At 43.7% G+C, this 17,942-nt stretch overlaps 3 protein-coding genes across 4 annotated transcripts; 2 read left to right on the plus strand and 1 right to left on the minus strand.

The window, feature by feature from the left end:
• Positions 1-311: 311 nt before the first annotated feature.
• ficd (FIC domain protein adenylyltransferase) lies at positions 312-2,894 on the plus strand. The gene is made up of 2 exons (XM_030415689.1): positions 312-933; positions 1,279-2,894. The coding sequence occupies exons 1-2, from the start codon at positions 663-665 to the stop codon at positions 2,358-2,360; spliced, it is 1,353 nt and encodes a 450-aa protein (XP_030271549.1). The 5' UTR covers positions 312-662; the 3' UTR covers positions 2,361-2,894.
• A 60-nt stretch (positions 2,895-2,954) lies between these two features.
• sart3 (spliceosome associated factor 3, U4/U6 recycling protein) lies at positions 2,955-13,817 on the minus strand. Of its 2 annotated transcripts, XM_030417189.1 has the most exons (20): positions 13,579-13,817; positions 12,049-12,175; positions 11,851-11,955; positions 11,576-11,760; positions 11,109-11,214; positions 10,478-10,602; positions 10,229-10,384; positions 9,157-9,295; positions 8,886-8,993; positions 8,702-8,779; positions 8,553-8,611; positions 7,590-7,699; positions 7,395-7,507; positions 7,221-7,297; positions 6,961-7,132; positions 6,426-6,877; positions 6,061-6,213; positions 5,711-5,898; positions 5,441-5,617; positions 2,955-5,317 (listed from the first exon to the last, which is right to left on the minus strand). In XM_030417189.1, the coding sequence occupies exons 1-20, from the start codon at positions 13,780-13,782 to the stop codon at positions 5,299-5,301; spliced, it is 2,853 nt and encodes a 950-aa protein (XP_030273049.1). In that variant the 5' UTR covers positions 13,783-13,817; the 3' UTR covers positions 2,955-5,298. The 2 variants fall into 2 exon arrangements, with proteins under 2 accessions (XP_030273049.1, XP_030273050.1); XM_030417190.1 differs by having other exon boundaries at positions 2,955-5,617; positions 13,579-13,782.
• Positions 13,818-13,835: 18 nt separating this feature from the next.
• On the plus strand, positions 13,836-16,938 carry iscua (iron-sulfur cluster assembly enzyme a). Its single transcript, XM_030417191.1, has 5 exons — positions 13,836-14,140; positions 14,361-14,474; positions 15,786-15,896; positions 16,001-16,079; positions 16,334-16,938. The coding sequence occupies exons 1-5, from the start codon at positions 14,039-14,041 to the stop codon at positions 16,423-16,425; spliced, it is 498 nt and encodes a 165-aa protein (XP_030273051.1). The 5' UTR covers positions 13,836-14,038; the 3' UTR covers positions 16,426-16,938.
• The last annotated feature ends 1,004 nt before the right edge of the window (positions 16,939-17,942 follow it).

Genomic DNA, 17,942 nt, shown 5'->3' on the forward strand with positions numbered 1-17,942 from the left:
TCCCATGAATAAGAATTTAAAATAAATAGTAAATGATTTAGGATTAAGAAGATGAAAAACATAAACAAACTGACTAAATATCTTTAAAAAGATCTTTATCAACCTAAAATCAGGGATGTTTTAGATGTTTTTCCTGAACATTATGTGTTTTGACCTTAATTTTGTAAACACTGCCTGTCAGACTGAAATGGGGGCGGGGCTGTTTCCTCGTCGTCCAATCAGAAACGGTCACGACCCATTTATTGTATTCCTGCGTTTTCAGCCAATCGGCGCCGCCCTTCATTACAACCCCGACCAATTATATTCGAGGATGCTGGCACGTCCGGATCGAGGAAGTCTATGATGATGTGTAATATGTACACAACTGTGCTGACGCCGGGAACAGGTGAAACGCAGTTTTATTCGCTCGTTTTGTCGCTGTTGTAAAGTTTCAGCGTAGAGTCACTCAAGCTAACTGCTACTAGGAGTTAGCTAACTAGTGACGTAGCAGCTGTAACGGTCGGATAAGCGAGCTGAGTTCCGTCGGCGGTGTTTGTGACTCCCAGCTGTCAATGTTGGCCGTGTTTCCCCTCCTGTCAGCCGCCCATCGGCTCTCCTAGCTGGGGTGGAGATACATGGGGCACCGTGTCGCCAGAGGATGGAGGATTTAACCTCAAATCATCATGGCTGCCGTTACAGAGTGGCGTTACACCACCAGCCGTGTCCTCGGAGGATGGGGCCCGCTGCTTTGTGTCCTCGTCGGCTCTCTCGTGGCCATCCTGATGCCACTGGTCGGGGTGGAGAACCAGTGCCGCGCCGCCCTGAAGGGCATGGCTCAGCTCCGCTGCCACCTGTGGGGAGGCTACCATCAGCCCCCAGCGGTGCAGTCCACCAGCCTCACCGTCCCCTTCACTGCCCTTGATCTGCTGCCTCAGAGGTCCAAGCCGAGCAAAGGTACAAACAGGAAGTCCACAGTTCAGTAAAGATGAGGTTAGATACATACAATGTGTTTTTACTCATACTTGGAAGTATATTTAATTGTTAGTTACTCTTAGGCCCTTATAAGTAAGTATACTTATAAGGGCCTAAGAGTAACTTCAGGAGATATAGATTAGATACTCAAAGACAAATCAGGGGTTTCTCTTTGAAAACACAATGTTTACTTTGTCTTTGTTTTGTAATTCAGTGTAAATAAACAGATTTACAGTCGTACTTCTTTTCAACGTTGCCCAGACCTGCTGTGCTATGAGTTCAGTAATGTGTTGGAGCGTGTTGCTGTAACCATGTTTCTGATTGCAGAGATGGTGCTGGAGGCCAAAGCGGCGCTGCTGCAGGCTCTGGAGATGAAGAAACTGGGGAAGAGGGAGAAGGCTCACAAGCTGCTGGTGCACGCACTCAGCATGAATCCAGACTTTGTGGATGCGCTGACGGAGCTGGGGACCATTCTGGAGGAGGAGAAGGACGTCGTCCAGGCAGATCACCTCTACACCAAAGCTTTGGCCATCTCGCCGTGTAATGAGCGAGCTCTGGTCAGCCGAGACCGAACTCTGCCCTTGGTGGAGGAGATTGATCAGCGTTATTTTGGCATCATTGACAGTAAAGTGCGCCGGCTCATGTCCATTCCTAAAGGCAACTCGGCACTACGCCGAGTGATGGAGGAAACCTACTACCACCACATCTACCACACGGTGGCCATTGAAGGCAGCACGCTCACTCTCTCTGAGATCCGTCACATCCTCGAGACGCGGTATGCCGTTCCTGGGAAGAGTCTTCAGGAGCAGAATGAGGCCATCGGGGTGGACGCAGCCATGAAGTACATCAACACCACGCTGTTGTCCAGAACTGGAACCATCGACGTCAATGACATCCTGGAGATTCACCGGCGGGTCCTCGGCTATGTAGATCCCGTAGAAGGAGGGAGGCTGCGCACCAACCAGGTGTTTGTGGGCCACCACATCCCCCCGCACCCTCAGGACCTGCAGAGACACATGCAGGAGCTGGTTCAGTGGCTCAACTCTGAGGAGGCCCTGCAGCTGCACCCTGTGGAGTACGCAGCTCTCGCCCACTACAAACTGGTGTACGTGCACCCATTTGTAGACGGCAACGGACGCACATCCCGGCTGCTGATGAACCTCGTGCTCATGCAGGCGAGATACCCACCCATCACTATTCGCAAAGAGCAGCGGTCTGAGTATTACGCAGCTCTAGACACAGCCAACGAGGGCGACGTACGGCCCTTCATTCGCTTCATCGCCAAATGCACAGAGATGACACTGGACACGCTGCTGATTTCTACAACAGAACACGCTGTTGGGCTGCCGGCAGCCAGTCAGGACCAGGCCTGTCTGGACTGCAAGCAGACCATCCCCATCCACAACTGAGCCAGAGACGGGAGGAGCACGACAGGCCAGCATGCTGGGCGAGTTTGTGATTGATCTAAAAGCTATTTAACAACAATCCAATCATGAAATGTATTAAAATGCCTCGTCACTCATCCCGTGTCCTGCGATGTCGCCCTCCCTGCTTCAGTGTCGGTTTTACAAACATCTGCTGAACTCGTTGCTGCAGGATGATGAGCTGAAGTCAGATGTTGCCGTTTTTAAGTTTGTTTTCCTTCACAATGAAAAGAAACTTCTTCCCTTTTGTTAGTTTGTAATCAGAGTCCCATCGCAGCTTTAATGCATTTTAGTTCCCATCAGAACACAATCTGAAGTTTGACTACTGGTGACGTGAGGAGGGCAGGAAGCTTTCTTATCATGTCGACTTGAGACGCTTCAGTGATCTCCAACACAGATGTGTAGTGTATGTGTAAAAACTGAACTCATCATCTTTGGATAAAGTGATGTCTCCTAACACTGTTAAGCACTTTCCTTTATGTGATTATTTATTTTAAAATAAAAGTGTTTTAACTTTCATCATGTCTTTAGGGTTTGTTTTGTTTTTTTAAAGAACAAATTTGTGTGTCAAAAAAAGAATCAAAGGTTTTCATGATTTTATTTAAACAAGTTTTAGACCAGGAAAAAAAAACAAACACATGACTTAGTTCTTTTTACAGGACTCAAAAATAAGGGTAGATAACGAAACGAGCACGTAAATAAATACTGTGGTTGAACAAAAAAATAGCCATTTATTATTTACCTCTATACCAAATTCAAAACATCGACTATAGAAATGATACAAAACAACAGCAATGCACGTTTACCACTTCTAGTTCCGAACAGAAAACTTGCGACTCCTACAGACCAACATAATCAAGATTTTTTTTTCCTACTTTTTTTTTTCTTTGATTAGGCCACTGTGGTGAGAGCAATACATATAGCTTGTATCCCATCTGAGATGAAAACTTAGATTTATATTTATTACAAACTATGGTGACCTTTTTGAAATATACCTAACATTATGTACACAAACAGTTAATATTCCAAACGAGTGGACCAATGGTCGACTTCTCACGCGGGAAAACAAATGGAAAAAAACTGCATAGATTCTCTTCTGTTGTGTAGAAGGAGCTGCAGACGTAAATAATACGTAGATGACAGCGACACGAGCTGTCGGCTAACTGTGGCTCGTCTTACACAAAGTTCATTCAGGGTCAGCTCGACTGAGCGCTTCCAAGACAAACAAGTCGGAACCACATTTAGAAAACTAATTAGATTTGTTTGTCTCCAGGATTCACTTGTACAACAGAGTTCCACATGTAACTTCTAACACTTATGTTTTATATTCTAATTCCTTTAAAACACAAATGAATGAATGTCTTCTCTTAAATTAACGGACAATCTGCTGATCTTTTTCTTTTTTTCTTAACCAATTGGTCCACAAAACTTGCAAAAACTGGAAAAACAACCAAGTTTCCTGGAACCCAATAAGTTGTCTTAAAGGTGCAACATGTCAGAAATGGCCACTTGTTGAATTCGTACTCGCAACAAATGGCGAGTAACTCAGTAACTGCCAGTTGTAGCTGCTGTTGGCTAGTTAGCTCAGTTAGCCATGCAGCTAGCGGTCGTAGCTGGGAGCTTGGGAGAAGTGTTGGTGTTTACAACAATAGCAAAGGGGGTTCTGACTTGAATTGACCAGGGCTAGCTGGTTAGCATGCTAAAACGATCAACACAATACAGGCGGCATAATGTCGAAATTTCACATTGTTTTGATAATTTAGTCTTGAATGTTTTCGGCCAAGAATCGTACACATTGCACCTTTGAAATGTCTGTTGATCAGTAATGTCAGACAAAACGTGAGAAAAAAACATGGCGAAAGCAACAGGTTGGAATTTTTGCATTAAATGACTTGTACAGTAATTTTTTTTGTAAATCGACTTATCATTGCAACGCTACATCGCTGAGCAAATTAGATTTCATGTGAAATTAAAGATCATAACCGTTAAATCAATTTGTGTGAACCGAACTAAAGCTCAGACACGTTCATCAGGGTTTTTCTTGCCACCAGAAGCAGCCGGTCAGACACATTTCTTGAACACTTACATATTCACTCTCAAGGGAACACGTCCTTCCCTCCGTTACTCTCTCCTTCCAAAGCACATAAACAAATTCATATTTAAAGCAACATTGGTGACTGGATGTTTTTACCCTGAACAAAACAGGTAACACATGTATGAAAGGGATGAGACCATATACTGAAAGCAGTTCTGTAAATACTTAAACTGATATCGAGCATGAGCAGTATGACACATATCACTTGGGCAGTTTTCATACTGTTATAAACACCCACTGGCCAACATGAAGCCAGGGAACTAGCACTAATTTGCTGGAGCCTCTAGGGTTCGTCCTTAGCATCATAATGCTGATAATTAGCAGCAACATGGCAACTCAGAGATGATATTATATAAAAACTAGTTTTCTATACAGTCAGAAAGTCACTGCTAGCCTCGTTAGCCGTGTCGAACTAAGTTACGCGACAAAATCCAAAAGGTTTCCTAAAAACATGGAGAACATCTTTTTCATCACTGCAGCACAACCCAACTTATGTACACACACACACGCACACACAAACTATATTACACCACATCTGCACTTTTGCATAAAACCTTTTCAAACAACATTCACAAGGTTGGCTGTTTGGAATATTTATAAAAAATACTCTCCCACGTACTTCTCTCGGATCCCTTTTTACATTACACAACGAAAGAAGACACTCTGCGACATGAGGCATACAATTTTAGATACAGTATATTTACACACATTATACAGTTTTTTTTATAAAAGAAAGAAAAAAGCCTGCCAGCCACCTTCAGACAAACCAGAACAATCTGTCACACGGGTGAAGAGTCTTGGTTGAAAAGGGTTTTTTGATGGAGACGATTAAGGCAATCTCGCAGAACTGAAGATGAGAAGATTAAAGGGAGGTCAGGTAACCGATTACAGAAACATCACCAACACTTATTTGTAAGGACACAAGATGGCTTTCAGTGTGAAGGCGGTTGTAATTCTCTCATCTTCTCACTTTTTGAGAAGCATCTTGGCAAAGTCTGAATTTGACAAAGGTTTCGTCTCTCCAGCTGTGCTGGTTGTTGCTGGGTTCTGTGCCGCTGCCGTCCCGTTCTCCACTTTGCCCGCGGGCTCACTTTGTCGATGCAGCGAACGAGGGAGTAATGAGAGCTGGGTGCGTCCTCTTCCTCTCCTGCAAACAGAAATAAAACAGCATCGTTTCTGAACAGGTACAGATCTGAGAATGGAAGGTTTTCAGAACATTTCTGTTAAGAGTCAAACTTACGATCCAAAGACCTGACGAGGCATCAAGTCTGCCCCGGGCCTGCTGGAACCAGGTTTATCCATCACGTTCCTGCGAGGAGGGTTACTTATAGCGACAGAGATTTTGTTGCCCTCCACCTCCATGCCGTCCATCTTCAGAACGGCCTGAGATGCATGGGCTTCATCTCCAAAATCAACATATGCCAGACCCTGCAGAGCCACACAGAAAGAGCAGGTTAATACATCACAGCAGACTTTATACACCTTTACCTGGCTCAGCATCTGTGTGGTCAAAGGTGGCTATCATTAGCTGGAAAAGGATGGCTATTCTTAGCTGAACATCTGGACGCCGTGCTCCTCATTATGCCTCACCTTGGGTTTTCCTGAGCGATATGTGACCAGGCGAACTTCTTTAATGTTGCCGTGACTTTTGCAGAGTTCCTCCAGCTGCTCTTTCGTGCACGAGAACGGCAGCCCAGAGATGAAGATCTTTTGTTTCTCCAAGGATGTGTTGTACTTAAACACCTGCGAGGGACATTAATGTGAAGTGGTCGCTTGTATTCTCAGGGTTTCTGCAGAGTTCACCAATTTAAATTTTTACCACTTTCAGCCTAATTTAAACACCTGTTTTAAATAATATATGGAATAAACAGAAAATATATTGTAATGTACATTGTGTCTGATACGATTTTAAAGACTTTTCAACATTGCTAGTCTTGTTCTTATTTCATATTTACCTTAAAGTCAGGATTTTTGTTTTTGTCCACACAAGGAGACACAAACATGGGCCTGCCCTCCACCTCCCGTCTGTCCAGCTTCAGGGCCTCAGGGACCGACACGGAGGATTCAAACTGTACATAGCCGTAGCCTTTGAAGCCCCCTTTGTTGCTGAAGACGGGGCGAATCTGTTTAATGGGGCCACAGATCTCAAACAGCGTCCTGAGCTTTGCCTCTGGCTCCTCCAGCGTGTACGTCAGGTTGCTGATGAAGACGCTGCAGTTGTCGTTGCGAAGCTCGGGCTTGTCGTCGTTCTGCCTCTGGGCAGCAGCTTCCTGCTGGGCCTTTTTAGCGCCAGGTGGACCGGGCTTGTAGCCGGGGGGAGCGTTCTTTCCAAAGAGTCCCGTCTCAGTCTCCATGTACTCGTCTGTGGTTTGGTCCCCGTTCCCTCTGTGCCTTTTAGGAGCTTGTTCTGTGACAGAGGGGGAACAACAGTTAGTCTCTGTTATCTTTGCTTAAAATAAAAAGGTTCACGGTATCACCACCGTTATATACCTGAGTCCTCATTCCACTCGTTGTGATAATCGTCCTGCTCCACTTTCCTCTTCTCGCCAGCCCGAGTTCCCTTCTGGGTCTTTTTCTGAAACTTCTTGTCTGACCTGTTCTTCCGCCGCTGATCAGCTCTGTCCTCCTCTTGGCGAACCATGTTGGCTTCTTTCTCAGCCACCTGACAGAAGTGCAGAACACGGCGACATCAGCAAGAAAGCAGCGTCATGACACACCCGCCCAGTACAATGCTGATATGTGCTTCCTACCTTTGCTCGTTGCTCATTAACCCTGTTCAGCCTGGTCTCTGTCTTCTGCACCGCCAGGTCCCAGTCCTCCAGAGACCCTGTAGGTGAGGACGCAAAACGCAGATGCACACTGTATATCATGAAATCTTCTTTATTATTCTTATGACAACTTTTAAGTTTTAGACTGGGACTCACCTTCCACCCTCTCAAAGGTGAGCAGGACTTCACACACATGCTCAGGGTAGTCGGAGGTGCACTGGACTGCTCTGTGGAGAGCTTTCCGACAGTGGACGGGGTCTCCATAAGACCTGCGGATACAGAAAGACATTCAGGACGACACGTTCTGGATAAATGTTTCATCACAAAGGCATCAGACATGCACTGACATACCTTTCAAGGTTATAGTACTCAAGCCACATATTGGCAAATTTGGCGTTTCCTTTCGTCATGATGCTGTCCCACAGCTCTCTGGCTTTCTGGATGTTCTTGCAGTGGAGCGCCTGGAAAAGAATTACGAGAAAAAAAGAAGTCAATGTGACTCAAACTGTCACTCATTCTGGAAAGTGCTGCCGTGGATTAGAAACTGTTCCTTTAGTCTTTCATAATTTAGAGATTTTTTGATGCTTCAAGGTCATTTGGCAGCACAAGTACATCATAGAGTACTTGTACACATTTGAGCTATTGCTGAGTTTTAAGTGGACAAGCTCACTCAGTCATCAAGATGCTACAAGATGTTGAAATTCCTCCCCCCCAAAATAAGAAAAAAAATAAGTCAAATTAACAAACGCAAATAAACAGATTAACACAGAATTTAAAGTCGAACTGAAACAGAAGGCAGAGTGAAATTTGCTTCTGCATATTTAAGCCTTTCATGTAAAATCAGTCAGGTAGGGAGAAAATTGCTATTGCAGACAAAAGTGCTGCATGTGAGTGACGCCCTTCAGCCAAGGTGGGTTCCTTGCTGGGTTAGTCAGATATTCACCAAATCAGTTACTAAAATTGTTTTTCTACAGTAATCAGTGAAACACTCTGCTCTGTGCCAGTTGTTCACCACTTAAAGTTGACGATTGATTGATGGGTGGATGGCACAATATTATGGGTTGAAATTGGTTTGATTAAGCTTACGTAAACGTGTGCGACATGTAGTTTAAAAATAATAAATCACAACTTTTTTTTTAATATCAAAATACAAAAAAAAAGATTTTTCTGCACATTTTTTGACATATTGTCAAAAATGTGACTGTGACTGTGATTCAAAATGGTTAAAAAGACTTTTTTCATTTCAGGTTTCTTAGGGCTCAACATCGCAGACATCTGACTCTTAAAAATGGTTGTCATGGTAACACTACTCACCTCTATCCTGGCCCAGATCTGCATTATGAGACAAGAAGGATCTCCGCTTTCACCGAACCCTACAGTGACAAAAGACAACGAGCTAAATAAAAAACCAAGCATACTGAAGAAATTCAATAAGAATCTCAGTTGGACTCAAAGTCACCTACTTTCTTCGACATCTTGTTTCATGTAGTCTAGAGATCGAGCGAAAGCTCCTCGTAACTCCTCTAACTCTTTACTTGACTCTGCAAAAAAGGGCACACCAAAGCGAGAAGAGCAACGGGTGAAATTCAATAAATATTTATATCCAACCACAAAGACAAATTCTGTTTCACACACGGCTGCTCCAACCTTTGCTGAAATCCACACGTCTCCTCAGGTAGTCGAGGTAAGCCTGCCAGATCTCCACGTAATCTGTTGCTTGAATGAAACCTGCATTCAGCGCCTTCTCAAAAACATCTGTGAGGAAGACAAAGAAGACACAAGGTAAGGCCAAATAATGTCCAGATTCTCCTCATAGGGAACGATTTAAGGCTTGTGGTTTTGCATCTTTCATAGCCAGCTGTAACAAAATATAAGCCTCCATACAGGTGATGTTTGTCACACACTGCATCACAGTTACCTGAGACAGTGTGATGGTCGGCTCCGTGCCTCTCCAGGGCCAGCAGGTAGCTCTTCCACAGACCCATCGTCCAGGGGCAGTTTCTGACGGCACGTTCGTGAGTGGAGAGAACCATGTCTCTGACCTTCAGCTGACGATCCTGCAGAGAGACAAACAACCAAACAGTCAGAATGACCTCCAACAACATGGAAGATTAATTGCTTTATCAATTCAAAGACAATTAAAGAAGCAACATTTTCTAACATCCCACCAGTTTTATCTTCACTACTGTCTAGTAGTGAATTACAATATTTTTTTTCCATCTGTGACAAACCAATATCAGCTGATAATATATTTATCAGGCTCTAATGTTAACTGAGGAGTCAGAAGTTTTAGAATCGGTCAAGTATATCGCCTCAGCTGCCGGCCGTGACATAACTGCAGTGGCTGCAACGTAATCCTTCGGGGCAACAACATCTACAAGAGGTAAAAACTGTAACACATCACATTACAGGACTTAGGAGCAAGACTTCTCCTTGAGCAAGGACCTTATTATTGGACAAAAAGGTCTCTCACCGTAGGAACCGTTTCATTACTTAAGAGCAACAACCAAAGGAGCCAAAGGGTTACGTTGCAGCCGTGTGGCAGCTGCCAGCTGAGGAGATCCACTGAACCGATTCCAAAACTTTGAGTAAGTATGAATCATTTAAACACTCAAACATGTAAATATACACAGGTTGTTTCTACATGTTGCTCAACACTGAAGTAGCTAGCAGAATCATTTACACTGAAACACAAACAGGACACAATTCTGTAAGCAAACAAACTTTCATATGAAATAATTCAACTCTTTTCAGAGGAGTGAAATAATCACCAAGCTGTATTACAGTTTATTAAATCAGCGGCAGTCATTTGTTAAGAGGAGCTGAGTGCAACAATGCAGTGATAGTTGTTTAGTCCTTGCTGGCAGACGAAGGAGCTGTCTGAGGCACTGAATAAATCAGACTGGGAGGTAATGGCATGGGAAATTAGTCCAAACATAACAGTCTGACTAAGAGCCCTTTGAAGCACGATGCCAAACACCAATACTCACCAGATACGTGTTGTATTTTGCCCACATGTCTGGTACCAGGCAGTTCTCAGCCATCGTCCGCTCAAAGGTTATCTGGACCCGCGCCGGGTCGCCCTCCTTTAGTTCAAAGTCGAGGTAGGACTGATACTCTGCCAGCTTAGGAGGCTCTGCTGCCATCTGCAACAACACAACAGCGTGAAGATGTTATGCACGGAACAATTGTTTCAACCAAAAAGTTAGAAGTTGGAAAAATCAATGCAAGTATGTTACCAGTGACTCTTCATAAGGTTTGCACTTCTCCAGTTGCTTTAAAGCCTTTCTGTACTGATGTATGACCCCCTCAGACACCCCTTGTTCGGACCACTCCTCGTACTCTGCATACGTGGCTTCCATGTCTACAAAGCAACAAAACACAATATTACTTATTTCATTAAAGAGGCATTCTCATCAACATTATCAATAAAGATACCTACAGTATTTAGGAAAAGTGTGCTGCAGGAATCTGTACACTACGAAATTTTGGTAGCAATCTTTGGTGAACAATTCAACAAAAGAGAAGTTCAGATAAAAATCATTTTCAAACGATACAGAAGTGCCTCTGTTGTCCATTCTGCTGGAGCAGAAACACATAAACACAATACTGGACGATGCAGCCATCTCCCGCCCCCGCCTCAACAAACTGAAAGCACAGTCAGAGCCGGGAGAGGAAGGCTCTGTTTCTAAATCTGTATGGCATTTCAGAAAGCCACGGAACAACCGTGCCACACTGAACTTATCCCAGAAGGCGGAATCATCATTTCAAATGGGATATTTCACAGTTTTTCAGCTGGGCATAGGGCTCTCACAAACGGAATCGTGCACGTTTCACAGCCTGCCGGGACAGACGAGGCGTCATTCTCACCCATTAAGGGAACGGCCAGCTGGCGGCGAAACAGAGTATGGATCCGCTCGAGCTGAGCCTTCAGCAGCTCCTGCTCTTCGCGGCTGGGAATCCTGCCAGGGGGAGGCTGAAGGAAACAGGGCAGAGAAAATTGCGTGAAAAATCTGGCAAAGGGCCCAGAATTCAATTCTGTATCTAAAATATTTGAATATATTCTGTGTTAAGTGAGTGGATTATAATTCAAAAGCCTGATTTGTTACAATATTACTATTATTACTGAACTACATTAAATTGTCTTTAATGAATCAAGTGTGTATCTTGCATTGTTTAGTCTAATGGACACTTATTCAATGCTAAATTTCTAATCTACTAGTTAAAGTACTTGCATCATTCAAAATAAATCTCCTGCTGGCATGTTTATGTAACCAGCAGCAACAAAAACATGTCCGACCGCTGATATAATCTCTTCTAGTGATGGAAACACAAACCTGCACTGTGGACAGAATGGCGTTCTCAAACTCTCTGTACGCCTCCCACACCGTCTGTCCTTTGGTCATGTGAAGCCCGACAGCGGTCACCGCTCTCTCGAAGATGGACCTCACCTTGTCGATCCCACCTGGTGAGCCCATGCCACCAATTGAATACTGAGCATATTCAAGCCAGATATCTGGACCTGGGTATAAAGACATGCAACTAAATGTTAAGATCGTGTGAAGACTGGATGTCGAATAGACAGCAGTGACAGCGGTTCAGATGAACTCACAGATGTAGTCTTTTATAGCCTTCTCAAAAAGTTCATAAACTTTCTCCCGGTTTGGCTCCTCCTCAGTCAGACGGATCTCATCCTTCAGCCAATCGAGCCAGATCTCTGCAGGATTTAAAAAAAAAATGTTGTTGTTGTTACAAATAACACAGAGCTGCTGTAAACTGACCCGAAAATCATATTTAGACATACACCAACCTTCAGTGAGTGGGAAAAGTTCACTCATCTTCTGCCTCGCCTTTCGCAGACGGACGAGCTCTCCCTCCTGCTTCAGCAGTTTGATGAGATCTACGTGGCAGTTGTAGTCGAAAGCATTGATGGACAACTGGAGGGGGGGAAAACAAAAAATCACACAGACGATGAGGAGGGGTACGATGTTGAAGAGTAAATATAAACTGTGATGAATGATAACTATCAAATCGATAATGCATCGGTTCTATGTCTGTATAGGCTCAAATTACAGCCGATAAACAGACCCGATAATATGAAACCAAACTTCTGTCAACAACAGGCGCAGCATCAACGCACTCTGATACAGCAGGTGGTTGCATGCTCTTCTACAATTGTTTACATATTGAAGATGTGCATGAAGCTGCTGATGCGCTCATGTTGTCAAACATCTGAGTAGAGCCGCACCGTGCAGGAAATAAAATTAAACAGCAGAACCTTCTTAATTTCTTTTCATATCTATTCAGCAGAGATTTTGTACCAGATGACTTGTCATGACATTATCAATCTAATAACTTACACAATAAAACACAACATGTTGGTACAGTAGTTAAGACACATTGACAGTCAGCAGCCAACACTCATCTCACAGAGTCTAATGACACCTGACTTCATACAGGTGGTTATGTTACGTTGTTGTTGTTTAAAGGTGCAATGTGGAGTTTGGGGGAAGAAATTCCAATGAGAGGAAAATAATTTTTATTGACTGATTTTCCGATATGTCTATAAGAGTAAACAAACTCATTGTTTTCATGAATGAATAAACTAATTGGACACCACAATTTCATACTGACTTTCTTTGTTTATCCATTATATTTGGCGGACCCTGCCGCCTTTCTAGCTTCAAACAATTATCTATTCTCGTCTGAAAATGTTTTTAAAATAAATAAGTATATCTTTGTATTATTACCTCATTAAGATTGTAAATAAAATCAGAGTTTGATTTTTTATATAGTGCCCCTTTAAACAAATACTTAACATTATAACCTGCATTAAAGTTTGATGGACTGTTTCAGAATACAGTCTGATCCAGGTGTGCCCAATAAGATGAGTACACTACAGGTATTTTAATGCTGCAAAAACGCTATAAACTGTTATAAAACGAGTCAATCTCACCAATTCAAGACGCCACACAAGTAAAGTTAGGACAGAACTTTGCATTAACACATGAACTTTCTCTCTAACACCTCTGGAAGCTGTTTTATCATCCCACTGGACTCGTAGTACAAAAGGGCGCGTGTGACACGAGACAAGTCATTAGCATCACAGATTAGCAGCGCGGCTAATCACGACAGCTACGCGAATGACGTCGTATCATACGCACTCTTTTAATTGTTTTGATTAACAGCAGCTGGCATCATTTATAATTTCTACTTTCTATCAAACCAGCTCGGGAGAGAGACGCTGGCTGTTTTTAACGCGTCTGACTTGCAGCTGACTGTGTTTACCACCCATTCATTCGCGTTAGCTCCTCGGCTAACCTCGGCTGTGCTAATTTACCTGCTCCTCCAGCCGCTGGATCTCCGCTTCATTTTCTTTCTCGTCCTCCGACGAATCGTCCTCTTCGTCGTCTGAATTTTCTACTCCCATGCCCTCCTCCTCCTCTTCCTCTCCGTCCGATTCCATCTCCCTCTCCTCCATCCCCGCATCTTCATCCTCCATATCTTGCAACTGCGTTTGCTCTGCGCTGCTTGACGCTGCCATGTTGGAAATGCTGTCTGCCTGGTAACAGCCTACAAGGAGGCGCTGCTCCTCGTGAGAGGTGGAGCCTGACACTACACTGAGTGGTGGAGGAGGTGGAGGAGGAGGAGGCCCCCCACCGTGTAACAACCGCTGCTAGCCGCTAGTAGGGGCTGCTTTTTCGGTGAACCCCTCCTTCTTCACTTGTTTACCAACAGAAAGCGGTCTTCTTCACGCTCGTGCTCACTCGTTGACTTCCGCTCATCGTCGGGATCCAAACATGGCGGCTGTTGCTTTACGAAACTCCGCGTCCTCGCTGTTGTTGTTTAGCAGGAGGTTATTCAGCCCACAGCTGAATGTGCTGTGTTCATATCACGAGAAGGTGAGTTACTGATGTGTTTTAATGTTTTTAATTAATAAAACCGCGCGTCAACTGAGTTTTACTGAAAGTTAGCTAAGCTACGTGTGATGACTGACATTAGCTAACGTAGGTTAACTGTTGGTGGAGCTAACGACAACAGCTCTGTCCGACCCTTTTAACACATCAAAACTCAAAATAAAAAAATAAGAATGATAATCTTCTGTTTGTGACTCTCCTCAAGGTGGTGGACCATTATGAAAACCCAAGAAATGTGGGCTCTCTGGACAAAAACTCCAAGAATGTGGGGACTGGTTTGGTGGGTGCACCAGCCTGCGGTGACGTAATGAAGCTTCAGGTAAGAAGGTCAAGAGAAATTGAGAGAAATAAAAACATGAAGTCTAACATAAGTAATACTTCTCTGTTAAAAGGGTCCAAAGTAACATCCTTGTATAAACTGATCTTCTTAAAGGGTAACTTCACCAATTTGTTTACATGTCTTGGAGAGAACTATTTATATATAGGGGGAAAAAAGTATTATAAAACTGTTTGTGGCTCCAGAGGAAGCCGCGTGTGATCAGCTATATAACCTGCAGTGATGTCATTTAGTGGCTTGCATTGTGGGTAATGTAGGCGCATGGTTTTGAGCATTATCTGATTTATGGAGTTACCAGGTTATTCAAGTAGTCATGTAAACAGCATAATAAGATATGCATGCCCACTATTCAGTTTTCTTTGGCGCATTTATACTGTTAATCCGGTTTTTGTCCTTCTCTTACATCTGCACGTGTATAAACACAATAAAAGAAATTAGATGATGTTCAAATCCCACATGAGGACAGCCTCGACCAGCGGAGACAGTTTTACGTCATGTACTTGGAAAGAAATCCAACGTATCGACTGAATCAAACTCAGTTTTCCCATTATCGCATTACTAAAGTGCACGTTAAGGTGCCAAATCAGATTATTATCATAGCCTACACTACCCACAATGCAACTTAGCCACTGAGAAACATCACTGGAGGGGGTTTATCAAATTATATGCAGCTTTACACTTTTTTCGTATTTTGCAATTACTCCCCAAGATTTGTAAACACAATTTAACATGTAAAAACCTTCAGATACATGTTTGTATCCCAGTACCTGCATGACAATATTATACAGTATTTTATGCTGTTCCTGCTTGTTTTCTAAGGTTGTTTCAAGGCCGTACTGTGTGTAATGAGGAGTCAATGATTAACACAGAGGATAACAGATCTTTTAGACACATGACACTTTGAGCTGCAACTTCTTTTAGCAAACACTCAGAAAATACTCAACATCATCAAACCTGATATCACAAATTCTTAATGGGTGATGTTGAACATGTTTTTGGTTGAGTATGACAGACTAATCAATTTTTAGAATAGATTAATATTATTGTTATTTAACAATCTGGACAAACGCCTTGTATTTTTTTTTTAATCTTCTTATTCATACTGTGAGTTTTACATCCATAAATGTCAAATGATCTGAAAGTAACCCAACATGTTTTTCATGTTACTAATCGTATTCCTTGCGGGATTTTTATTTTTGATTCAATGATAATGTTAAAACTTAAAAAAAAGATTACTGCTGGTGTGAGTTTTCTAACTTCCTGTTGTACAACTTTGTGTTTGACTTTATCCAGATCCAGGTGGACGAATCTGGCAAGATTGTTGATGCAAGATTCAAGACATTTGGCTGCGGATCAGCCATCGCATCCAGTTCCTTAGCAACAGAGTGGGTGAAGGGGAAGTCGGTGAGTTGGTATAAAACAGATTAAAAGCAAAAATAGAACAACTGCTTTACAAATCCTGCTTTTTGTGTGTGTTGAGGATCTGATTATCTGCTGTTGTCCTGTAGGTTGATGAAGCTCTTAAGATCAAGAACACAGACATCGCCAAAGAGCTCTGCCTTCCTCCAGTCAAGCTTCATTGCTCCAGTAAGTAAAGATGCAGTTCACTGTGTCCTCATAAAACTGAACACTTAATAAACATAAAGATGGACGACATTTAAGAGAAAAACCTCAGCAAGGTGTTGGTATAAACCACCTGTCAACTATTCAGTTTGACGTCTCTCAACACATTCCTTCAGGTTTTTCCTATAATTTGTCACCTTGCTGGATAATTCTTGCTATCTGTTTTTGTTTCTCGTGCTCGAAGTGTTTCTAAAACCTCCTCGCTCTTTTTCTCTCAGTGCTCGCAGAAGATGCCATAAAAGCAGCGCTGTCAGACTACAGACTTAAACAACAGGAGAAGAAGGAGGAACGTGTCCAAGCCACCAATTAATATGTTGTTTGGAAGCTCTCTTGCCATAACACTACATCAGATCTTTCACCCTTCTGGGAGTTGTACACCTTTTTAAAAAGCTCCATGTAAAAGGGTTGTGGGACCGCTTCCTTGAATTCAAGCCAAGACTCCCATGTTGTTCAAGTGCCAGGGGATAACAGTGTTTGTTTTCATCAGATGATCAGAAATCGCGTCTTAATCGATGCTGATGTTGGAGTCGGCAAGTCATGATGAATATTTTAAGACAGATGTTTAATTTAAAAAAAGGATTTGCAGTGTTTCTTTTTTCTTTTTCATACAAAACACAAACAGGATGCATCATGAGTCAAACAATAAGCCGCGGTTTGTTTTTGCTTTGTATATTTTGTGGCATTTTGGCTTTATTTGGCTTGATTGTATAAAATCACAGCTCCCTCTCGCAGGTTTCAGGTGAACAGCTTAAGTACACATACAAAAATAACACAGAAAAAGTTGTATGAGACTTATTATTGTGAATTAAATGATTAAAAAAAACACTTTTCAGTGTCTGTGCTGATGTCATCCACCAGATCCTACGTTTAGCGGAGCCACCCTCTGTTGGCCCAGAAGCACTTTTTTCAGTACAACCAGCACCACCAGCATCAGGAGAGCCACTAACACGCACAACACGGCGAGCAGGGAGACGACCACTGCGGAGTCTTGTGTGTGCGGTCGCGGGTCGGGAGTGGGCCGGGCTGCCTCTCTGTTTGTGGAGAGTACAGATCGCGTCCCTTCAGCTGAGGTCGCATCAAACTGCGGGTAATGACCTGTGATGTTGTCTCTGCATTTCTGGCTCCCATCAGGAGGAGAAATGGTGGTTTTCAGAGCAGGTGGGCTGACTGTTTGGGTCTTATTCAGGGACAGACACTCCTCATAGGTCAGGGTTTCTAAAGAGTAGTGTTCAGATAATACACGCGGCTCAGGAGCAGCTTTGGAGAGCACTTCAACAGCTGCATCCTGTGACCAAGAGTTTGGTGTCACTGTCGGCGCCTCTGTCAGCTGGTGCGTCCTCTCATTGGGCTTCAGGACGTGAGGGCAGATCGCCACGACGGACAGGTTCAAAAGCAGACGGTGAGCCAGGTGGACCGGCTCGCTGCACACCAGGTCTGTGGCCATCCTCAGCCTGCCGCTCAGCAGCCAGCGGTAAAGATACAGAATGTCACACTCGCACACCCACAGGTTGTTGGTGAGGTCCACAGATCTGAGACGCGGCAGGCCGTCGAAGGCGCTCTCCGGGACTGAACGCAGGCAGTTGCTGTTGATCTTCAGGACCTGCAGGTTGACCAGGGCAGACAGCGAGGGCAGGTCCAGGACAGAGATGCAGTTGGCTGAGAGGTCTAAATGTGTCAGTGATGGAGGGAGATTCAGAGGGAGGCTTGTAAGCTTGTTCCCCTTCAGTGTCAGGACCTGCAGCTTGTTCAGACCCTGGAGCGCCCCGGGTTGGATGGCACGGATGCGGTTGTCCTCCAGGTCGAGGCGAGTGAGGTTCCCCAGCTGCC

This window comes from Sparus aurata, chromosome 5 (assembly GCF_900880675.1).
Source record: "Sparus aurata chromosome 5, fSpaAur1.1, whole genome shotgun sequence".
Lineage (NCBI taxonomy): Eukaryota > Metazoa > Chordata > Actinopteri > Spariformes > Sparidae > Sparus > Sparus aurata.